The 25553-nt window shown below is 39.2% G+C and overlaps 1 protein-coding gene across 1 annotated transcript in view; it reads left to right on the forward strand.

Moving 5' to 3' along the window:
• Positions 1–1041: 1041 nt before the first annotated feature.
• The window catches only part of LOC139711021 (cilia- and flagella-associated protein 74-like), a gene marked incomplete at its 3' end in the record, with an annotated part of 30443 nt that continues 5931 nt past the window's right edge, over positions 1042–25553 (forward strand). The window contains exons 1-18 of the mRNA XM_071622947.1: positions 1042–1116; positions 4085–4396; positions 5652–5807; positions 6569–6772; positions 7382–7555; positions 8824–8934; positions 9481–9583; positions 10810–10967; positions 11493–11757; positions 17648–17824; positions 18899–19075; positions 19762–19880; positions 20248–20314; positions 21768–21857; positions 22819–22942; positions 23125–23174; positions 23764–23857; positions 24221–24478. Of these exons, the coding sequence (XP_071479048.1) occupies positions 4116–4396; positions 5652–5807; positions 6569–6772; positions 7382–7555; positions 8824–8934; positions 9481–9583; positions 10810–10967; positions 11493–11757; positions 17648–17824; positions 18899–19075; positions 19762–19880; positions 20248–20314; positions 21768–21857; positions 22819–22942; positions 23125–23174; positions 23764–23857; positions 24221–24478 (2608 nt within the window). The remainder of the gene's footprint in view (positions 1117–4084; positions 4397–5651; positions 5808–6568; positions 6773–7381; positions 7556–8823; positions 8935–9480; positions 9584–10809; positions 10968–11492; positions 11758–17647; positions 17825–18898; positions 19076–19761; positions 19881–20247; positions 20315–21767; positions 21858–22818; positions 22943–23124; positions 23175–23763; positions 23858–24220; positions 24479–25553) is intronic.

Genomic DNA, 25553 nt, shown 5'->3' on the forward strand with positions numbered 1-25553 from the left:
CAATTAGAGGTAGCTTTATTTGGCATTGCACAAACTTAATCGAACTCTGAACTACGCGGCCATGCTATGAACAAGAATGTGGACGGTAAGACAATCTGGAGATTCGATGCCTCCCACTGATTATTTCTCATGGCAATGGAAATCAATGCCCAAATCAATGTCGTTTTGCTTCTCGGTTTGTGAATATCATTAGAATCATGAGCGAAAGGATCCCGACCACCGAACTAAAACATGTTTTAGTTCGGTGATCCCGACCAGAGTTTACCAGAGCGGGTTGATAAACCCGCTCTGGAGTTTACCAGAGCGGGTTGATAGATAGAGTTGCGACACCGGAAGTTCGCGCTGATTGGTCAATCCCTCAAAATAGTTCCCCCTGGTCGTATGATGTCGATAAGACCTTAGAAAACCGCGTACCCTATTATGATGCAAACAATGCATTCATTGTTATTTTGCTCCGTGGCTCGCGCAAAGTAGAGTTACGCGCTCCGCGCATGGGTTTTGCGCGAGAGTGCAAAATAGCTTCCCCTCGTCGTCATAACAACAATAAAGACCCACAACCCGGGATTTTGAATTACAACAACTATTGTAAAGGAGTGGGACTACATGATATTTCCGTCCTTACATTTTGACGTTCGCCCATCAACATCATCTAGGAGTGTTAAAACAACTCTGAAAATATTTCATCCTTTCCGGTTGTTTGCATCCGTTTCCTTGACTTCGACAGTAAGTACTCCTTTCTCTACTTCATTAAGTTTACATGATTGCCGTAAAAACAGGACATTTTTCTCAACGAGTCACACTCCCGTCGCAAGCAACAATGGTATCTCACACTGCCGCTGGGTCCGGGTACTGCGCGCCTATGTGAAAACCCTGTAGAAATAATTCGTCGACATCGACGACCAGGGGGAACTATTTGACGTGACCTTTGTACCCCAGTGTCGCAACTCTATCTATCAACCCGCTCTGGAGTTTACGCTCTAGCGCCCTCAACGTCGTACTGCGTAGAGGACGTCTCGTCTGTATGTGATCGAGCGTTGCTATCGTCAACTGTGCTTCATGGAAACGATGAGAAATGCCATAAACGCGACTAAAAACTGACCATTACCGACTCAATAGGTATGTAGTAATCAAACCGATGCTACCTTATACCTTTTTCTATCCATGTAAGCTTGAATTGCAATTTGTCGTCTTAGGACATGGGTTAAATGTCTTCTATCGCTATCCGATTGTGTATCATACCGAATTTAATGTTCGTAACTCTGAGTCGACGCCTGTGGAATAGGCGAGAGGGCCTTGCGCCGGTTGCGACTTCCCCCGAACCTTCGGCGGAGCTTCGCTCGGCAGTTGCGGGTAGAACATCGAACACTAGCTACGTATGTAGGCTGTGCACACGCTACCACTGTGCCAGACCTAACGGTTACAAATGTATGTCAATATCACGGATATGTAATCGACCTGGCTTTACGTTCTGCAGTTATAGAGGCCTTCGAGAGAGATGCAAAAATTCTATTTTCCTCACTGTCATTGGCATTGACTACCCCTTCTTCTTCTTCTTCTTCTTCTTCTTCTTCCAAGTTAGTGCATCCCTCTTGCAGAGTATTGTCGCACTTGAGTACAAAAAGGGTAGTGCCGTCATAGAAACACGCATGTGGAGGTGCAGAAATTAACATGAAACTAACGTGCAAGTAAAAACCAATATTCTGGTGGACTATCGTAAATTGATGGAAGTGAGGCAGCTCTTGAAGGCTTCAACAGAAGGAGCCGTTACTGCTGCAGCTGGTAGGCTGTTCCATAGCGGGACCACACTTGGGAAAAAGCTATGCTGGTAGGTTTGGATTCGGCAGTGGTGCTGTCTCAGTTGGAGATCATGACCTCTGGTACCCGATGCAGGATACATGCAAGGAGGTGCAGCTGGAATGGCTACAAAACCGTTCATGATCTTGTAGAGCATCAGAACTATGTTTTGGGCTCGTCGTTCAAAGAGGGATCTCCACTGCAGTTGTTGAAGCATGAGGGCAACACTGCTTTGTTGTGCGTAGTTTGCGGTAACAAAACGGGCTGCGCGTCGTTGTACCATCTCGATTTGGTTGATGAGTTCCTTGTGTGAGGGTCCCAGACTGTGGAGGAGTATTCAAGAGTAGGTCTTACATAGGTCTTATATTAAGCCAACGTCTTTATGTGTGGTGGGCATTTCCTTAGGTTGCGTCTGAGGAAACCAAGAGTGCTGTTGCTTCTCTTGCACATGTTATTGATGTAGTTATTGACTATAGATATAGTAACATGTTAGATCTTCAGTAGGAGCCTAATTTTATATAATAAGAGTTGCTAAACCTAGCCCTCTAACAGGTTAATTGTTATCTAATCAACTAGACCTAGATCTAGAACATTGACTATTGACTATTGTGAACTAGTCTAGCTCCAGAAAAATAAACCACTCTGGGGCCCTGTGTATGTGTTGGGGCACTGGTGCGGTTACATATCATTATCATAGTGTGTAGTACTACTAGAATTTCTATAGCATAGGACACAGAGTCTAAATTATTATTTTCCTACTTGTAGACTTAACAGAGTCCTTATCCTTACATCACAAGCTGATAGAACCCTACACATGCTACACGTTAGGCCTAACGTTAGACATGGCATATCCACAGACTCATTGCAGTTTTGTGTGATTTGTCTGATTCAGTTATTGTGTCTAGACTAGGACTAGCCCCGGAGACCGCGCCTTGCGGCGCGGTCCTGGCGGCTACCTCGCAGCTGAGCGGGAGCAACAGTCACGAATAACTCCATTGCCACATTCATGGCGTGCTGAAAATATTTGCCTTATAAGACAGCATTTTCTGCATCATAAGCAATGAAATGCATCAAACAGTCGCCGAAATTAATCATTTAGATTTAATCGACCCATGTAAGTATTCCTAGTAGTTTTTGTTGAAAAATTAAGGAAATATAGCGCCGAAACGGCACCGTTTTGTACAACTCCTCGATCTGAATGCGAAAATGGCACAGCCCCAACGCTGCACGTTGGGGCTTTGCAGTTAGACTAGGACTAGACGTGGTCTAATAATACTCTTGTCTTAACCGGTTCCTTACACAATTCTCTAAGACTGAATAGCCTCCAATGCCCCAAAACGAGAATCTTTTTGCAGGTGGTTCGACAGAGAATTCACAGGTTTGTGATTAACCTAGGCTATGCGAAAGCAGTCAATTCAAGCCAAACATGTATTCCCCCTTTCCACGGTCAACTATAGTACAAGATAGTACAAGTGCCATCGAATAATGCAAGATATCGATTGGGCGCGAGGTATGAATAGAGCATGCGCTGATGGGCTCACAAACTCTTTTGTTTTACACAAAAAAGACACCTGAATGGGGTCAGCAAACACAAAAATCTAGATCTACCGAGCTCAGCCTTGATTGTCTATATGATACATCTTCATACAAGTTTTATAGCAAAATACGTGCACGCTGCATCAGAAAAGGAAATTATACTGCAATACACACAGTTTACATATAGAAAGAAAAGTGATATTGATAGAAGGAACTCTAATCCTTCTATCAATGCCATTTTTCTAGGCAGCATAAGACAAACATGGATTTAGGGCACAAATGCAGGCACTCTTGTCTACATTTTGGGAACCCGGTATACCAGGTTCCTGTATATTATCAGTTGACGCCACAGTAGCCCAACCAGACGCCATGTGAAGCACGGCATCCCCGTGCGCCAGCTTGTGTACAGCGACAGGGCTGTGTATACTAACGCCACAGGAACCTGGTACCAGGTTCCCGTAAGGAAAGGGTTAACAGTTTCACTCTACTCTATTTATGCACACACTACTGAAAGATGAGACCTGTCAGTTACATGCCTGTTGCAGGCGTATAAGCTATTCCATTTATATGACATGATCATCACTGAATACTTTCTGCTCCAATTTGGCTGGTTTGAGAATATGTTATTGCTTCTTTAAACCATCAGTAATGGTTTGATTTCTGTAATTGTGAAGCAAAGGATTTCATCTTTTACTAGTTTATATTGTGCATTGTGCACATTACTTAATCGTTTGCTCATTGTTGTCTATCCCAGAATCCAGGTTTAGTGTACAGCCTTGATCAGCATGGAGGCTTCCATGTCACAGCAGCAGAGTCAGGCTGAGGAAGGACGCCAGCTGCAGACAGGCTTCACCACCATGGAGGGGACCACCCCTTTGAGTTTCACAGATCCAGAGCTTCACTCTCCTGCCGTCGGGGGTGGAGCATACCCCTCTAGCTTCCCTCAGTACTCGGCCGAGCCACCCCCATCTTCTTTCCAGCAGGACGGGGCATGGCTAGAGTCTAGTGCCTTGGAGTACAACAGTGATGAAGATGCTTGGTCCCAGAGTGATATTTCACTGATGGAGTGAGTACCAAAGTTATCTTTGTAGCACTTGCAGTAGACAAATTATAGCTGTAAGAGCCTGCCTTGGGAATTGCTTGCCTCTTTTATCTTCAGCAAACAGTTGCGATCCTCTATAAAATACAATTCTCTTCAATTCTGTGGTCACTTTTGAACACTGGTGATATTGACTGTTTGATTTTTCAAGCAATTAATTGTAGCATGTCATGTTATAAGGTACTAGTATAAAACTGTTTCCATGAAATGCATTTTTTAATCTCTCTGTTTCTCTTTGCTTTAGGAATGCAGATATGTGACCCGCTACAACAAAATGATCCTAAAGTCGGGCGAGGTCGATTATTTGAAAACTGCATGACACAATTCCCTAATCTTTCTGCTTTAAATTGATATATAACACGTCTTATGAAAATAATCGGCTGCGGAGATATCGATGTTTAAAAGAGAGCATGTCAAGACGTCTGGGAAATCACTGTTTCGAGAAAAGCGCCCTAAAAGTTCTCCTTGCGACGCAATCACAATCAAGAGACACGCAAGTCAGTATTCACCTCCGGACAATAGAAGTTAAGCCCTAGCAACCCCCGAAATGCTCATTCAAACACAGCGTCGGCGGTCTCCTCGCCGACCAATCAGTGACCAGGATGTCAGGAGAAGCGGCTAGGCATAGCGCAACCCGCCTGCACGCACCAGTCGACTGGGCAGTGTGCGAGCTTCACGCTTTGGTTAGCGGCAAGCAGCAAACTGACCAATGAGATCACTCTGGTCGTTGTTAGGGGCGGAGCCTACGTGTGGCGCTCAATCCAAATGTTCGAACCAGTTTCTGCCTCGTTGAAACGCCCAAAAAACATGGCCCAGAAAAACGTTATTTTTTGGTCTTTCCTTTCATCATTTTGCTTCAAAATTTCGACAGATGATAGAAGACATGTCAGACTCTAATAATATGTCAAATTCAGAAAATCGTAAGTTTTGACCAATTTTGATGCTCTAATTTCAAACTCGATTTTCACGGCTTCGACCGTGCGCGACTTTAGGACCATTTTGTTGTAGCGGGTCACATATTACTAGAGATGTAGCTCATGTCGATATGGGGGCATATCACTGTGCTCCAGGTGTCTATGACATTTGAAAATGTGTCTTGTTGTCCAACAAACCTTTCTATTTTTTCAAATATCTGCAACCAAAAGAGAATTGTGAATAATACAAATGATAACAACTTAGGAGTACATCTCTTGGAATCTCTTGTTATCTCTTTCTATTCCAGGCCAGAAGAAAGCCTGCGTGAGAAGAGTACCAAACCTTCCTCTGCCAAGAAGAAGTTTTCACGAGATGACAAGTTGAGAATGCTGGCTCTCAGACGCCATCTGGACAAGTTGGACCAGCAGCTTCTGGATCAGGAGAGCATTGTGGATACAACGAGGTGAGTTGACACAACAGTGCAGGAAAAGCCAACATCGCTTGGTAAACATCATTCTTGGAATTTTTTTTTTTCATTTGCCAAAGGCACCATCCGCAACATGGTTATTCTGTGTTCTGAAGTATAAGATTTTGTTTTGTATTTTGTCAGCATTGTGAATGTATTATGAATAACAATGTATTAACATGCTCTTTAATGACTTTATCAGCAATGCTGCATAGTGTGAAGACTAGCCCTCTGTTTGCACCTTAATGCTTTAGATTGTGAACTCAATTCCAGCGCTTTGCTTAAGAAGTGATGTTCCTACAGCATTTCTCTGATACTGCTAGATCATATTCCGTATCATTATACCATGTTTTTTAATGGTGATGCTATACTTTTTTTTTTTTTTTTTTTGAGGGGGGCATTTTCAGAGTTTTCGTAAGAGAAACTCACATGATTGATTTGCAGGCAAAGGAAACTTATTGGGCTTGTTTTATGATTGATTTGTTATTCATGATTTTTTCCCCATTTCCAAAAGACACAAAGCCTCTCAGAGTGTCAAGAATGTACGGACTCATTAGTTTTAATAAGTGAAATAAGTATAACTTAAGAAAAGAGAAAGATACAAAAAATGCTTTTGTCTATGCATGGGCTGAAATACTTTACTCATCAATCATTTAGGCTGGTTTCTCAATAAATGTTTTTAAGTATGCTGTAGTATAGCAATGTAAGTCTGTCAGGATGCAAAATCGACTGTTCGTGTGACCTTTTGTTGACCCCAGAGAGGAGCTGCAGAAATGCCGTACCAGTCTAGAGGCTCTCACCCTGGAGAGAGACCACATCCTCATTCAGTTAGAGATCTGTCAAAGGGAGGGCAACTCGGCCAATGCTTACCGGCTGGACAGTAAGCTGGTCAAACTTGCCCAAGAGCTGGAGGCAGAGAGACTGCTAGAAGCCCAGATCGTAGACAGACTGGACAAGGCAGAGTAAGTTGGGATCTTTGCAGACTGTGACTGTAACATTACTGTTACAGTAAAATATGGTAGTATTTTTTGTTTTTTGAAGTGATATAGCTTGGAGTAATATTGCACCAGGCCATAGGGATATCTTGGTATCATATAAATATGCCAGTTAAAAGCTGTGCTGGTGTTCTACAGCCTTGCTAGAGATGTCATAAAATGAGTGCTGATATACTTTAACAGAAAAACCTCTTCAGGCCAAGATTTTAATCAGTCAAATTGGCTGACATGAATATTGGGTAAATGAAAAAAAAAAAGAGGAAAAACATTAAAAGACAGCCATGCTCGCAATGGCCATCAGTCATGCATACCCCAAGGATATTATGATATTTTCTTGTTGTATTCACTAGATTTTATTTTTGTGGTGTTTCAAAGCAAATGCAATCAGAAATGAGAGGGACAGGACAAATTTGATTTCAAATGAGGTTCTCATAATGTGTTATTATTTTTCTGTGTTTTTAACTCTCTTGTTTATTTTCATCATTCAAGAATTGGGAATGAAGTATCTGTTATAAAGCTATTCTTATATTCAAAGGCTGCAAATATGGTTTTATTTGTTGAAACTAATTTTGCCAGACTGCAGCTATCCCACTTTGACCTTGAGCGAGGGAAGTATCTCCTGGAGGAGGAGGAGCTTCAGAAGAGAGAGGCAGAGCTGGAGGAGGAGCGAAAGGAGAATGCTGCCAGGAGGGCGGAGAAAGAATCTAAGTACCTCAGCCAGGCAGAGCATCGCAGGAGAAAGAGGGAGCAGTGAGTTGAGATCATGACTTTTACTTCAGCCTTTTGTCAGTACTGCTTGACCTCAAGTCAAAAAATCAAATACTTTTGATTGCCCAATGAGAGTTGACGGGAATCTACCTCAAATATTATGTGGGTTTAGGGAGGGAAGAAATATTAAAGCTCGTCAGTGAAGTTTGACGTTAATCGGAGGATTCGTTCAGAAGTTATGACATTTAAAAGTTAGATGAAAACCCTGTGCCGTCGTTGCTGGATGAGAAGGTTGCGGAATATGTGATGTGACGTCACAGTAGGAAAATGATATCAACTATTAAAGAAACTGTGAGGCAAATTCCATGCTTTTTCTCTTTCTGGGATAAAGAAAGAGCCCATGACTTACCTCCAGCAAAAGGTAAGGGGAATAGTATTAGCCTTACCATAGGTCAGTAAAAAGTTGAAGAATGTGTGTGTTTTTTTAGTGAAAAAAATGACATTTTGGGGGGATTCTTAGTGTATTTTTTCCAATGTTGTTACCCTACTCTGACAAAATGGACTGTTGTAACCTTCTTTTCCAGTGATGGCAGCACATGGATTTAACCAAAGTTTAAAGATTTATAATTTATGAACAATTTTGTGATTTCCTCAGATGTCATCACTGTTGCATTTTATAATGTTTGTGCTTTCACTGAATTTACATATATGTTTGGAGTAAATTCCCCTTCAAGCAAATCAATATTTTGTGTCACTCTACAAATGTATTATTGCAATTACAAGAAAGTCAGCGTACCGGCATGATGTGATAGACCTTCTTTTGGAAATTAACTTATCAAATTTCTATAGTACTGTGTTGTAGGCTAAGGACAGAATCTATGTTTGTTGAAAACTTTACTTTCTTATATAAACTTTTACTGTCACAAGCATATTTCATAAGAAGTTGATTTATTGCCAGAAACTGTGGAAAGCTTGGACAGGTTTTTCTTCTGATAAGGTTAGGCCTAATGCAAGCATTATATTGGATTAAAAAGTGTGAATATAAGCTTGTTGCATTTTTGGTGGTACAGATTTAGGTGAAGTGAAAGTGATGTTGCTCCATGACATGATACATGTAATCCTATCATGCTTAAAGCAAACTTATAAACTTAGATTCAGCACCAATATTTTTTTTTCAAACTCTAACAGTATTTGTTTTTCTTTTCAAAACATGACATTCTCTTTATGCCATGCTTTAACTGTTGCTCTGGTGTACATTGAAACATAGAAAACAGGGTGTTGCACTCTCTCTCATAATGCCCTACATCCAGGGACCACATTGCAGCCTTGATGGAGCATGACCGCAAGCACCGCCAGGCCCTGAGTGCAGCCAGGAAAAGTCAAGAGGTTGCCTCACAGTACCTGAAGCAGTCCCTTGCAAAGTGAGTAGAATTAGGACTTGAAGTCTTTGGGTCCAAGGTCACATGAAAAAATAGGTTGTATGGATTTGCTTTCACATGTATGCTTTATTGTAAGCTTTGAATCTATCAACTTTATGTTTGTAGCATTGTATGGGTCAGTAATACTTTGACTGAGTAGAAGGAACCTTTGATATTGATCAAGGGACAGATGTTAATGGCTATCTGGATGTTTCCTGTGATTATGATAATCATAAAAAATGCAGAGTTTGACATAATTGCAAGTAGCAGCTTCACCGTTGCAATTTAAGCACTCAGTCGTATGCATATCCCTTCTCAAAGATTATTCACAGCTACCTGAAAAACTTGAACAAAGTGTGTGTAAAATGGCAATAGTGTATCACAGGGCGATACTGCCTTTAGACACAGACAAAACTATAAAAAAAAAAGTGGGGGGGGGGGCAAGAACAGGATATCAATCGGGCTTTTAGGCCAGAACCTTAACATTGAATAACTCCGTCCAGTAATCAGTTGAAGTGGCCATCATTCACTTGATTCTGATGATGCCAGGTACCGGCAGCAGGAAGCAGAGGAGATGGAGCGGGAGAAGGCTCACACAGAGAAGAGGATTGGCACTCTTCTGAAGCTGAAGCAGGACATCAGTTCAAACAGGGTAAGCCCTTCTATAACTCTCTCTCAAAAAAAATAATAATCTCAACATATCCAACAGAGACTAGACCTACATCACTTATGACATCTGATATCACTACCAAATAAACAAGTACTGTTAGAGTGGATATTTTTGTGCGAGTAATTTTTTGCGCACTGCCAAGTAAAATGAATTTTGCATGTTTTTAATTCCACAAAATCAAGACATTACAAAGTGGTACATTTTACAAGCAAAAATATTCATGTGCTTTAATTTCTTGCTTGTTTCTGGTCACACAAAATGTGTGAAAATCATCCACGCCACCAAAATTTCCACTTTTACAGTAGTGCATGTCGACTTGGCAACCATTACATAGAAAGATTTTTAATGAGAGTCATCGAAACTTCTGAATATGGGAAAAGGATCAGTACAAGATAATACTGAGTTGTGGTGTGTGTGAAACATGGAGGGTTATAGTCAGAAGACATTTTTCCCCCTCTTGTAGGAGAGCTTCCCAAAATGCAGTGTTAATTTGACTTGTAATGATATGAAGTATTATGCTCTCAAACTGTACATTAAAAAGCAATATAATTAGCAGTGAGAAATCCACAGAAAAAAAGATCTGACAGTCACTCTTGCCTCACAATCTAGCAGTGAATGGGACTAGTGCCAATGCTGATCTAGTGAGCTGGCACACAAATGCAGTTGTGTGTATCACATAGGTTTGGGTTGCAAAGAATGAGTAATCATAGGTAAGGAGTTTTACAACCTGTGTAGGTATACTTTAATACGCTATAATTTATTTGGCAGATCTCTCAATAATTTCAGTCAGCCCTATCAAACTTGTAGTCTGTGTTTTCATTTTTCTCAGCTAGAAGTACTAACACTGATATAGGATCATGTTGAAAATGATCACTTGATGCAGGCAGACATGATTTCACACCTCATTTCTGGACTTTATTTAAAGTAACACAATCCTCCATCTCCCTTCTACATACCCTATTCATCACATCTATCTGATATCTAACATGATTTCCTCAAGTTATAGTGGCATTATGTAGTGAATTTTGATACCCTACCGACTGTGGGCAGAAAATTTACCTTTGTCTCGTGTGCAAAAAAAATTTGAATCCACCTAATCACATTTGTGCTGCAAGCAATGTAGGTAGTGCTACTAAGTGAATTCTGTGGATATGACATCCCTGTAATGTTTGTTTATATTATGATTCATGGACCCGTGTTCCTTGAAGGAGAATCTGCGAGCCCTCCAGGCCAGAAACCGGTACGACACTCGCCAGGGAGTAGCCAAGGAGGAGCAGGAGCGACTTCAGCTGGTAGAGTCAGGGGAGAACTCAGCTGAAGTCATGCTGAGGAAGAAGAGAATGGAGGAACGTGACACTGACAGACAGTGAGTTAGAATCTTCCCCCTGTGCATGTATCAATGTATTGATGTACTTTCCTTCACTACGAGTGATCATTGTTGCAATATGTACGTGTATAGAAATGGTTGCCTGTACATACTTCTTGGTAATCTATTCATGAGGTTTATCAGTGAATGATAAGCCATATGCCAACAGGCATTATTTTGCATTTAATGCAGCTGAGTTTCAATGCTTTGGTCTTGTGATTGTCTTTTGACTGTTACCATCTGAAATGCCTTATAATGAATAGTGAGGTTGATGGTTATGATATGGATGAAGGCTGTGACTTTCGTGATGACAATTGAAGAACGACAATGCAGATGATAGCGAAATAAGGTCCTCCAGCTACTGCTAATATGCTAGTGGAAGTACAGTTTAAACAGAAGCAGATAGTAGCATGTGACCAGTCGCCATGACAATCAAGGTATTCAGATCTTTGTTTGTACATTGGGAATAAGGTACACCTGTGTAGTAATTTCTCACACATTTTGTGACAAACATTGATCTTGCAGGAAGTACACAGCTGACCAGCACCAGAAGCAGGCCAAACTCCTCTCACACATCCTCAATGAGGAGAAGCAGATGAAGAAGAGGCGCAAAGTCTACCCCCACCTGTTTGAAGACCCCAAGTGGGAGAAGTCTCTCCACGTCAAGGAGCACAAGCGAAAGTCTCCCACCATTCTGCGTGAGATGGGTAGCACCTCGCCCCTAGACAGATACGAGGAGCAGACAGCTGGAGGAGATGAGGAGGATGGTCCTGATGAGCCTCAGATACTTGTAAGTCTGTCAGTCTCCAGACTAGACAAACATTTCTACAACATATTGTCATAGTCTGATGCACGTTGAGGAAAACCTGAGAGCAACTAAGAGGTTGAATTTGCATGCTCATGAATGTTTCTTTTAATATTTTAGGTTGATAACTGAGAGGATTCACATATGGAGCCACATACATAGCCTTATTATGCAAGAAAGGAATTCATAATCTATTTAAAGGTATGGATAATTCAATTGACATGTAAGCCTTGATAAAAGATTACTTAGCAAAGGTTTATTCAGAGTCATGAAGTGTTTTAGATAATCATATTTATTTTATACCTGTTTCGGTCATAATTTACAAATCTTTATGAATAACCGGGGGGCCAAAAGCTAAAAACAGAGGTCGAGTTGCACTCTCTCTACAAACTAAGTAGACCATGCTTATTTTCAAGTTTTTATTGTAACAAACAACTTTCCACTGGTCTACCTCAAAAAATTTGTTGCGAAAGCCTCCAAATCCAAGATGGCGTCCAAGATGGCCGCCATATTTACTGAATTTGTTATTTAAATGATAGAATCTGATAGAAACATCAGATTTCAACAAATGTGATGTCATATGAAAGAGAATAAAATTGTCTACAAGTTGATACCATTTTTGTGGGTTATTGTGATAACTGGATTGAGATTTTAAGGAAAAAACACTCATTTTTTGATATTTTTCTGAAAAAAGGAAAATCATGAAAATGCTTGATTCAGCATAAATCAGAGAAAGACTGAAGGATTATCTTGAAACGTTTCAAGAATTTTGTTTGACATATAATTAATATTTGTAGAAAATTAGGAGTCAGTGCCATTTTTGTCTCGCCCACCAGAGGTGAAGGCGAGACTAAGGGATCCAAATGGCGTCCGTCCGTCGTCCGTCCGTCGTCCGTCCGTCGTCCGTCGTCCGTCCGTCGTCCGTCCGTCGTCCGTCGTCCGTCCGTCGTCCGTCGTCCGTCACAAATGTTAAAGTTTACCTGCAAGACTCTCTTATGATGCATAACTTGGCAACTGTTACAGCAATGGCAGCCACACTTGGGTGATAGAAGCACTAGGGGTATCTTCATGTTATGGTGTTGTCAGAGGTCATGTGATGAGGTCAAAGGTCATTTGAGGTCATATATTAAAGGGTATGTGCAAGACCCTCTTTTCTATGTTAAAGTTTACCTGCAAGACTCTCTTTTGACAAATAACTTCACATAAGTTGCTTGGATTACAACCTAACTTGGGTCATAGATGCACTAGGGGTACCTTCATGTTGTGGTGCTGTTGGAGGTCACAGGATAAGGTCAAAGGTCATTTGAGGTCATACGTTAAAGTTTACTTGCAAGACTCTCTTATCACTCGTAACTCGACACATGTTGCTACAATAGCAATCAAACTTGGGTGATGGATGCACTGGGGGTACCTTCATGTTATGGTGCCGTAAGAGGTCACACGATAAGGTCAAAGGTCATTTGAGGTCATACGTTAAAGCTTACTTGCAAGACTCTTATCACACATAACTCAGCACATGTTGCTACAATGGCAATCAAACTTGGGTGATGGTAGATGTCTCTTAGGAAGTTGAAGGTAACCACAAGGTCAAAGGTTACAGACAGGGGTCAACGAACTTTTAGGGCCCAATGTTAAGTTTTTAGGGTGCATTTCGATTATGGCTCACAACTTTTGATCCCTTTGTCCGTTTGTGACCAAACTTGGATGGAACATGTCCCTTGGGGAGGTGAAGGTCGTCACAAGGTCAAAGGTCACAGACAGGGGTCAACAAACTTTTAGGGCCCAATGTTATGTTTTTAGGGCGCGTTTTGATTGTGGCTCATAACTTTTGATCCCTATGTCCGTTTGTGACCAAACTTGGATGGTAGATGTCCCTTGGGGAGTCAAAGGTCATCACAAGGTCAAAGGTCACAGAAAGGGGTCAACAAATTTTTAGGGCCCAATGTTAATTTTTTATGACGCGTTTCGATTATGGCTCATTACGTTTGATCCCTTTGTCCGTTTGTGACCAAACTTGGATGGTAGATGTCCCTTAGGGTATTGAAGGTCACCACAAGGTCAAAGGTCATAAGCAGGTCAATTAACTTCTGGGAGTTATAAAAAATATTAATTCCTTGTACGTGAATGGGCGAGACACAATTTGGCGATTGCCTTGTTGGTTCAGGAGTTATAATGTCTCAAACTTGAAAACTCACTACGTAACAATGGCCACTGTAGTTGTGACCAAGACCTTGTTGGTCGTAAAAAAGCCTGCGCGCGCCAAGACTACTACACGCACCACTGGCACTGGCGCTGGTAGCAGCGCCAGTAGTGCGTGTAGTAGTCTTGGCAAATGCAGATTTTTTCTTTGACAAACAAGGGTTTGTACCTGCAAACTAACTTTTCATATCAAGTGGTAGCTCAGGTGATACTGATCGCTATTATTTCAAAGTAGATTGTTCTGAATCAGATGAGATGAAGCAAACAAAATTTCAAATAGAGGTAGTAGCTTGAAACTTGGCACCAATCTTGTTATAGATAGTTTAAGACACAATTTAGATCAACCGCTCAAAAAAAAAAATCAAGATGACAGCCATCAAAGTTGACATAGTGTATTGCGCCAAATTAAATGTATTATTTCGATTTTGATACAATTTTGTCTGTTGTGATATCTTAAACCGTCTTATGTTTTTATGGACACATTTTTAAAACCAGTGATATTCTACTCTCCGAAAAAGAAAAAAACAAATCGAGTGGAAGTTTTTACTTTTGATGTGAGGAGTGAATAACAGAAAACAGTGAATTTAGAGTGAAATTGGAGTAACCTTTGAGTGAAAATGTTCATTTTCACTCATTTTAGAGTGACCTTAGGCAGGGCTCCACACTAACTTTTATTTTTGGTGGCCCAAAGGCAAATATCCGACCTTTTTTGGTGGCCCGATCAAGCCACCAAATTCTTCATTTCTGACATTTTGGTGGCCCGACGTGCGTTTTTGGTGGCCCCGGGCCACCGGACCAACGTTAGTGTCGAGCCCTGCCTTAGGGATCACTCGTCACTCTTCGAGTGATCCCCGAGGTCACTCTAAAATAAATGAAAATGAACATTTTCACTCTCGAGTGATCCTGATATCTAATATGGGAAAGCATCTACCAATGGCATAAGTTCAGATCAATTGTGACACTATAACCCACATGAAATCAGCCCAAAAACAATGTAAGAAATATCTGATAACAGTAAATACAGTTTCAGCATGCTTATTTGTAAATGTGAATATACAGCACGAATAATCAATTTGGAAAATTTTATTCGAACAATATACTGAAAAGTAATTTCGCACAACACATTTAAGAGCAAAGTTGAGAAATTGCCGCCATTTTGAATTTTGTGTGGATACTATTTTTATCGCTAATTATTACACATTGGAAAAATTTGTGCCAAATTTCAAGCTCCTATCTCTTTTTGGAAAATACTTTCTGTTCAATCTTATCTGCCTCAGAACAATCTACTATGATGAAATGCTACAGTAATAGCGATCAGCGTCACCTACCACTTGGCATGAAAAGTTAGTTTGCAGGTACTTGCAAGTCACTAGACCATTACAGTATTACATGTGACCATGTAAACACATTGTATGCAAAATTTATAATGCATTCAATATAATTCTTTCAAGTTTTAGATGTTAACTTGTCAACAGTGTATGATATTGCCTGTAATTCCAGAAATATGAATTATGTCTAAATCTCAGTAAATCTCAATCTCAATCGCAGGCTTCAAAATAATTCTTCAGTTCTTCTTTGATAAATACTAAATCATGCATTTTTGCATTTCTTCCTTTTTTCAAAAGAATATAAAAATATGGATTCCCCCCCAAGAAAGAGAAGCAAACAACCCCCCCCCCCCCCCAATTTATCACAATACACAGCTAAAGTGGTATCAACTTTTAGGAAGTTTTGCTCTCCTTCATATGACATCAAATTTTTTGCAATCCAATGTCTCTATCAAATGTTATGTTTGAAATGTTAAATTTAATAAAAATGGCGGCCCTATTGGACCGCATCTGTACTTTGGAGGTTTTTGCAACAAATCTACTGAGGTGTACTTGCGGAACATTGCTTAGTATGCTTAATATTATGTATGGTTTTGTTTATAGAGAGAGTGGAACTCGAAAAGTAAGCACGATCTTGGATTTGACCCTCTGTGACGTCTTTGGGAACAGATGCGTGCAAATATATATTATGTAAAATGGGATTTCAAGTTTGAGACATTATAACTCCTGAACCAAATACAATACTGACCTCCAAATATTGATTATATGGGAAAGATTTTAGTTTCTGCATGGTTTTCATAAACATTTTTAATTTATTTTTTGGGTAACTTTTTAGAGAAATATTAATGGTGCATTCTGAAAAATGTCTCCATAAAAACCTAAGATGGTTTGAAATAGCATTAAAATGTTCAGAATTTATAAAAACCATATAAATAGACACCAAAACCGACAAAATTGTATAAAAATCGAAATGATACATTTACTTTGGAGCAATACACTATGTCAGCTTTGATGGCCTGCAATCTTGAATTTTTTGAGTGATTGATCCAAATTTTGTTTTAAACTTTCTATAGCAAGGTTATTTCAAGCTTCTACCTCTATTTGAAAGATATTTTTTGCTTCATCTCATCTGCTTCAGAACAAGCTACTTTGAAATAATAGCAATCAGCGTCACCTGAGCTACCACTTGGTATGAAAAGTTAGTTTGCAGGCACAAACCCTTGTTTGTCAAAGAAAAAGTCTGCGTTTGCTAAGACTACTACATACACCACTGGCACTGTTACAAGCGCCAGTGCCAGTGGTGCGTGTAGTAGTCTTGGCGCGCGCAGGCTTTTTTTACGACCAACAAAGTCTTGTCACAACTAAAGTGGCCATTTTTACATAGTGAGTTTTCAAGTTTGAGACATTATAACTCCTTAACCAAAAATGGTACTGACTCCTAATTTTCTACAAATATTAATTATATGTCAAACAAAATTCTTGAAACGTTTCAAGATAATCCTTCAGTCTTTCTCTGATTTATGCAGAATCAAGCATTTTCATGATTTTCCTTTTTTCAGAAAAATATAAAAAAATGAATGTTTTTTCCTTAAAATCTCAATCCAGTTATCACAATAACCCACAAAAATGGTATCAACTTGTAGACAATTTTATTCTCTTTCATATGACATCACATTTGTTGAAATCTGATGTTTCTATCAGATTCTATCATTTAAATAACAAATTCAGTAAATATGGCGGCCATCTTGGACGCCATCTTGGATTTGGAGGCTTTCGCAATAAATTTTTTGAGGTAGACCAGTGGAAAGTTGTTTGTTACAATAAAAACTTGAAAATAAGCATGGTCTACTTAGTTTGTAGAGAGAGTGCAACTCACTCGTTAAGTAAGCGAGTTTTTGGAGTTTGGCCCTCCGGTTAGAAAGAAGTATTTCACTTATATCATCTTGTTGTCAGTTTGTTCCCTCCTCAGAAGGCAGGCTATGTATGTCACTTTTATCTTTAGCAGGTGTGTCAGCAACATAAATATCTTCTTTCAGAATTCAAGATTACTACCCTCATATGTTTCATGATCTCATTCTGGAACTGCTACTTGTACATTCATTGACAGCATTTCATCATGCACGGTGTAACGATTTACTTCATGTTATGACCAAGAGTTTGCATGGGTACTCACATCATCATACCCTACTCAATACATATTCGTAATTTGTAATAATATTAATAACTCTATGTGCCTATAATCTGCACACAATGACCCAACTCCTGTATAATATTTGGCTTTACATGTCCCATTTGTAGAAGTGATGTATGAAATTATTGACTTTATTTCATATATTGAAAAATTCCAGATGATTACAGAGAAGATGACCCAAGATTCATCAGATGAAGAGAATGAGGAGGGATTCACTCTTGGTAACCAAAGTGGTATCGTCATGACAATGGGTACAGTGGAAGACCCACTAAAAGAGGACCTTGCCAAGCCAGAGTTTGAGGGGCTGTGGAACAAACAACACAAGGCTTACAAAGTGAGTGCATTGTTCTGGAGAGTCAAATTTCTCGTAATGACTTGAAAATTGTGGAGTGCATGTGCTCCAGGAGAGTTCATGATTGAGTAACATACCAAAAAGATCTTAGCACGCAGGGCGTCATACCGAGTAATTCAAAATCTAGTTGATACCTGATTGTAGCTATTATTAAACAGGAAGTTGTTTCAGCAAGGTAACAAGGTAGATGACTGCTGTGTGTGGCAGCCGCTCTGTGTAGCTGTGTCAATTTTCCTGCGGTTCATAATGCCAGAAATTAATGCTGAAAAAAAAAAGGAATACATCCTACTGCCATTGCCATTAACCAAATAATTTATTATTCATTGCATATGATTTGAAAATTAAGTGGTTTTTGGCAGACTACCTTATCTCAACCCATCCTTCATAATGTGTGTACAACAATATTTTCACGAATTGGAGCTGACGGCCGTTTTTGCTGCATGAGATTTTCGCGAGTTCCCTCAAACATTCAATGCATATAGTGTGGACAAGAACTGTCAAATGTGTTTTAATTTCGCAAATCTTGGCTCTTGCAAAATTCACGAAATTAAAATGTAACAAACGCAAACAGAAAAACTGACCAGAAATGAATATTATTTATTAGTGGAAAATTGAGCAAAGAAAATGGGATTCCATCGGGAATTGAAATGCACGCGAACATTCCTTGTTTTACAGTATACTAACGGTCAAGAGGTCCTCAATCTGTCAACTCCTCCCCACCCCACCCCACCCCCCCCCCCAAAAAAAAAGAAAAAGAATAGATAAAAATGATAAAATGAAATGTGTGATTGTATGTTCTAACTTTTTGTAAAGTATATCTTATTACTGCTCCTTGTTGCCTTTAATATAGTACTAGTCCAATTATGACACTGCCCTTAAAAGTTTAAGGATATGCAAAGGTTTCACAACCAAAAACTCATCAATAATATATAATATGCAATATTCCCTCAAGCTGACTTATTGGTATGTGTCACAGGTAAGATTCTTGTGAATACATTTGTTGCTCACATATTTGGTGAAGAGTAGTTATTGAGTAAGTGGTTTCTGTCCTTGCAGATTCCAAAAGATGAGGAAAAGACATACACGTTGCAGTACCCAAGTAAGATGGAGAAGGAAATCATGGCAGCAGCACTGGACAAGCATCGCTCAGGCATCGTCAAGAAGCAAATTGCTGCTGGCAGAGAGTTCAAAGGTTGTGCTTTTGTTAGCAAGCCAGAGGTTGTCCATTTCAAGGTGGGTACCATACTTTGAGTGTCTCATATCTGTTTCATCACGATATAATCAACACTGTCATACAGTATTCATTAGAATTTTATAAGCTACTACTGTAAAGTAACAATGGCCAACACCCACTATACTCATTTGTGATTGGTCAATGCGGAAGAGCAATTTGAACATTTAGTCAACACTCAGTACCTAGATTGGTAGTTTACATTTATGGTTCACAGCAACATGACTTCATTTTGACTACTTAATGTAAGCATAGTTGCTGAATGAGTTTCAGCTTCTAGCCAGTGAAATATAGAGCATGTTGATAACTAGCAAGTATGTCATTGTTACTAGGACCTCTTTCAGTCCAATATGGTTATCTTTGTGTGAAATGGGTGTCATAAGTGAATTTATGTGAAATGTAATTGTATGTGAGCATTACATGAAAAATTATGATAGATGCTCACATATGGATTTCAAGTGTAAAGAATAGAGGTCTGCATTTTGTAGAAATGGAAATGAATTGTACAGAGTCACACCTCTCATGTGAATGTTTGAGAATTGTGAACTAGCGTCCTTTTGAATTTACCTCTTCATACATATCTTTTCTTTCCATCTTTGTCCTTTGCCAGAAGTTTTGACCATAGCTCCTTGCAAACCAGTGTTGATGTACCCAATTCACTCTTCCCTCATTTCTCTCCATGTTTCAGGATTTTGATGTTGGCAAGGCATACAAGAAACGCATTATTCTCACCAACATTTCCTACAGTGTCAACTTTCTCAAATATGTCGACCTTTCAGAGCACCTGAAAGATTTCATTGATGTACAGTAAGTATCATGTGCCACTTTCTTCTACTAGATGACAATATTTTAAGTGCTAATGTCAGAATGATATGGGAATCACATTGTGGGATTTGTAGATGGAAAAAGTTTAGCTTAAACCACGTGAGATAAATGATCATGATTTTCAGCACAAAACGTGATTTAAGGGACTCACTTCTTTTTAAAAGAAAGTGGCAATTTGTGAGGAAGGTCCTGTTTCTGAGAGATTTAAAAAATGACGTTGCATGAGGGGATATGTAATGTTTTCAAGTCGTGTGAGGAATTTACAGATAGGTTAATGTGCATTATTGTGAATTATTTCTGTATTTTGGTTGAATATCTGAAATGAGTGTTATCTTTTGTTATTTACTAGGTTTGACCCCCCAGGTCAGATGTCAGCAGGAATGAGCTGTGAAATGATGGTATCCTTCAAACCCATGGTAAGCTAAAATTACATTTTATGTGAATAACTTGTTTGTTTTTCTTTTTCACTTCAATTTCCATGTGAAGGTATTTGGATAAATGACAGACTTAAAATTGAACATTTTCCCCAGTATATGCCACCATCCACATTCAGCAACAATGTTGACACACTTGCCGGTTAATTTTTGCCATTACACACACATATGAACTGTACGTGATTGTCATAAACAAAATACATTTTGAATCAAAATAATATGATCAGCTTTAACATCCTTGTGATTAGGTAATAAATGGAGTACACTAACTGTAGCTATGATCTCTGTGCTCTTTATGAAGCAAACTCTGTCTTGTTTGGGTATAAGATTTTGGGGTTCTTTTCTGTTTCTTTAAGGTAGATAGCATCTAGCGGACCAGAATAATCACCTGTTAATGGTTGTTATGCCCAGTATGAGAGCAAAATACTCTCCAGTTCTGAATGAGCGATAACATACAGTTGAACCTCTCGTATCCGGACAAGTCGGGACCGGGGCTCATCCGGATAAGGGATTTGGCCGGATACGGGAGACTTAATGCTTTATACATGTACATATAACATACACATGTACTGATGTAGCCCATTGTAGTACCACATGTAGTAATGTGTATACTGCAACCTTTTTATTGTTACACTCAGTAACAGACAGCTACATTACCTAATACCGTACCGGGCCCAAGGTAAAAAGTGATAGCGCATTGCGATTGGGTTGCTCTCTTCCACACACTGTCTCTCCCTCTCTCTCTTTGTGTGTGTACTGTGTGTGAACAATTTTTGAGTATTCAATATCATTCGTTGCTCAGCCAATGACTCGAAACAATGCATGTCTATGTAGTCATATCGACGGCTGTGTATGGACCTATATGTGGCAATGCGATATGAGAGGACTCGAGCGCATAATCTGTCCATGTTCTTGCGATGATTTGGGGATGTTTGGGGATGTTGAAATGTCTGAAGGTAAGTAATTTGGAAGGAAATTTGATGTAATGTATGTTAATCATGTTGGAAGTAATATGTAATTCATGTGTGTTTGTGTAGGAGTTCTCAAGGAGTTGGGAATCCCCCTTTCCTCCCGTAATTATTATTTTTTTTAAATCGCGGCGAGATTGCGTCCGTATAATAGAGAGATCCGGATAAAGGGAGGCCGGATAAGAGAAGTTCAACTGTATTCCCATCCACAGAAATACAACATAAAGCAAACTACAGTTGTCATAACATTTTCATTTGGTTTATAAGGACTTGTTTATACCTGAAAAAGAAGCACTATTATCTCTGATAGATGACAGGGTAATCTGCTGTATAATATGTATTTTGTCCTGATTTTTCCCTTTTTACTGCCATAAGTGTATAACAGTTCCAGATTCCTTTGTAATAGCTACCAGTACCTCTGAGGTGTATATTCTTTTATGTGCTCTGCATTTTTTTTTTTTTTTTAGATCAATGAAGACCTTGATGGCCAGGTACAATTCTTGGCCCAAACTGGACCATTCCACGTTCCTGTCAAGTGCACCACCAAGAAATGTGATGTGAGTTTGGACAACAGCTTTCTTTACACTTTGTACTGAACTGAGTTGTAGTCATTCTTAGTTTTTCCTTGGAATAGATGGATAGAGAGTAGATGTTATTCAGAAGTGCAGGATTCACTTCAGTCAATGTTTGTCATGTTTTTAAACCCATTTCACCTTTATGATTAAAGGATATGAAAATGTGTGTGTTGCAGAGCTCTTAAAATACCAGTAAAAGGCTGACATATCTTACGTAGCTTTGTGAAAGTGGTATGGGAGCTTTGCCCTCTGTAAATAGGTATGTCTAATAAAAACAGTGAAAAGCATGGAATTATGAATTAATATGAACTGGCACATTTGTTGATGTGAAAAATACAAATGATTTAATGTTGAGGCAACAGACATGGTTACATATTGATATCTTTGGAATACTGCTGTCACTTTATGATACCTTTTAAATGTCAGTGGATTCAAAGTAAGATGGTAATTTCTCCATCTGTACTCAATGTTGACTGTATATTCTCAGATATCACAATTTACACAAAGATTGCAGGTTGGTGATGGGTAATTTGTGTCTGCTTCTGTTTTCTGGATGAGAGAACTGAATTTTGCTCACTTGAGCAGTTTATCGAAATGCAAACATGATTTGCAGTGGATGTACATTTTGAAATATTTGAAAGTAATCTATTGTGAAGTTGTTAGAAAAAAAAAAGTCAGTGTAAATGTATTGTGTGAAAAAAAAAGAGATAATAATGATGATGATTAAACTAGTATTAAAGGAAATGAAAGTATTAATGGTAGTGATAATGAAGAGGATAAGGAGGATAGCCTTATCAGTGCCATTAGCAGTGATCTTCCTGACGGCCCTGCCATGCAAAACTATTGCCAGCATTGCACTAAATCTTTCATATTGTTTTACAGTATATGTGATGCCTATTAAAGGTAAGTTTCACTAAATATCCCAATCCTTTCTCATGTCCAGCTGTCCAGTGATGTTGATTCTGTGAATTTTGGCACTCAAGTCATTGGAGAGACTCTAAAGAAGACTATCACACTGACCAACAAAGGAGCCAAAGGTTGCCAGTATGAATTCATCAAAACAACTGGTAAGGCAGACTATTATGGTCCAGACATTGCTATATCTATACTCATGATACATTTCATTTCTTCTTCATAATTTTCTTTTGACAATTGCTGTGCAAACGTTATGTGTTCTGTTGTTCATGTGTACTTGGCAAGGTGTCATGTTATTTTAAGACATGACTCTTGAAATTTTGTTTGTTGACAGGCCTGAATGAGAGGACAATAACATCAGCTGGCACCTCTCTGGGAAGGCTGGTGAGATATACTTACAATTATTTGTATTCTAGCCAGTTTTGACTCCGGGATAACTGAAGAACAATTACGGAATGTCCCAGCTCCTGAGATAGCTGGAGTATACTGCCTCATATACTGCCTATGAAAATGTGTTTATTCATGAAAATTACTGTGTATAATATCACTTTTTTTGTAATTGATTTTATAAAATAGGTATTAGAAATGAAATTAATTTTCGATTTTGCCACAATTTATGAAAAAATTTAATTCTCATTTTTGCCTTGTTATTATGTCTTCTTTTTTTTTCTTTTTTTTTTTCCTTTTTTCTTTTTTGGGGGGGGGGGGGGGGGAGGGGTTACGCAGTGACATAACTCTGATCCCCCCCCCCTTCCCCCTTAACACAAAAAGTAAAAAAACAACAACAAACAAACAAACAAAAATTTGGTCAATCTGTCCAGCAAACTGCCAGATTAAGGGATATTGACAAGTACTGACATCCATTTACTTTCATGTATTAGTATTGTAGTCTTTGTAACAAGAAAAGGAGGCATGGATAATCCAGATGTTCACAAATTTTCCCTGACCTCTCTCACTTCATTACTTTGTGTAGACCACTGCAGATGAAACTGTGAAGGATGCAGATGAAGAGGAACGATCACCAACTCCAAAAAAAGGAAAGAAAGGAAAAGGGAAGAAGAAGGATGGTAAATGTTTTATCTTATGTTTCATCCTATTGACACTTCTGTTTCTTTCACGCACAATAGTATAAGGATGGTAAATGTTTTATCTTATGTTTCATCCTATTGACACTTCTGTTTCTTTCATGCACAATAGTATCTCCAGTGACTTGTTGTAATTTGTGAGACTCTAGGGATAGGATCATTATTGTACTACAAACATTTTAATATTTATCAATTTGCTTTACCCTAAAAGAGAGGATAATCTTTTGCTGATAATGTTTGCATCTTTCTTTCTTTATAGCTTGTCAGCTGGAGATGCTGTTGAATAATTTGTGTACAGACTGACACAGTGTATTTAACATTCTCCCATTTCTTGTGAATGAATAGGAGCCAAGAAGGAGCCTAGGAAGGAAAAATCCAAGGCAGGAGACAAACCCAAATCTCAGATGGAGGAAAAAGTGAAATCAGACACAGGAGAGAAAATTGGGATGGATGGTGATGAGAAGAAGGAGGAAGGACAGGAAGATGCAGAAAAGGAAGAGAAGGCTGAGGAAGAAGATGGCTCCAAACTACTGGGAGAGAGACTAGCCATGTCAGCCCACAGCAAGAAGTCTGTAGTCACCATCAGGGAAGACCCTGATAAAGGTAACTAGGACTCAGAGTTGGATATCCATTGTCAAAACCCACATGGCATTATGGAGGGGTAAACAGCATGACATGTACAGGAGAACTTTCCTCTCTATGTGACTTTACATATTGCAATTGATTGACAAATTGCCTTACATCGATGTAAATAAGCACCGATTTAATCAGTGTTTTAGTATTAGCCATGATAGAAATCAGTGGCATACATATTTGGGCTGGCTTCATTGGTTCCAATCCAGCCTGAATATGTATGCCAATGATTTTTACCATGGCTACTACTGAAACACTGATTATTTTGGTGCTTATTTATGTTGATATATTAAAGGCAATTTGTCAATCGGTTGCAATGACAACATCTTGACACAAGAATTAATTAAATTGAATACTAGTAGACATGTAATTGCCCTTAGCATGTCATTTAGCCCGATGATGCACGAACTTGGAAGGCAGGTGATTAACACTTAACGTGCCATGGTTGCCGAACGGCGACCTTAGTCTTGACGTGCCATGGTCGCCGATCGGCGACTAAGAAGAGCGCGAAAAACATTGGTCATTTAAGTTCTTGTGGTACCATAATTTGTTACACCAAGAAACTGCCACTGATATGTACTGGTAGCTGATTAGCATAACCATTGTTTCCGCTAAAAATATGAGTATATTTACATAGGAAAATTTTGAGTAAATACGTGTTTTTTCAGCTAGATGTATTTTTTTCGCGTCGGGGAAAATCCGCAGTGAGCGCATCCTCTGCGAGCTGTGTATAGATCTGAATTCTCATTGATAAACCACGCGTGTGTATGCTACTTAATCTGCGTGTGTTGTCTATGCATTTCCACTCGCATTGTTCTGCTTGGGTGCTCTCCTGCGGGAGCGGCTTTCATTTTTTTCCCTCAAAGTGGGTCAAGCTTTCGTTCGTCGGTCAAGACTTTCATCCTTTTGTCTTAGTGAACTTCACTAATCGTCCCCATGCTAGCATATACGAAGGAAGAACACGCTGTTGTTCTTGTCTATGCACATGTATAGTGGACAGAAAGTAGACCTGTAAACAAAGGCCTGCCGATTTCAGTAGAGTGCA

Source organism: Diadema antillarum, unplaced genomic scaffold (genome assembly GCF_040938485.1).
Source record: "Diadema antillarum isolate AM-2024a unplaced genomic scaffold, OU_Dant_1.0 scf00000039, whole genome shotgun sequence".
NCBI classification, from domain to species: Eukaryota; Metazoa; Echinodermata; class Echinoidea; order Diadematoida; family Diadematidae; genus Diadema; species Diadema antillarum.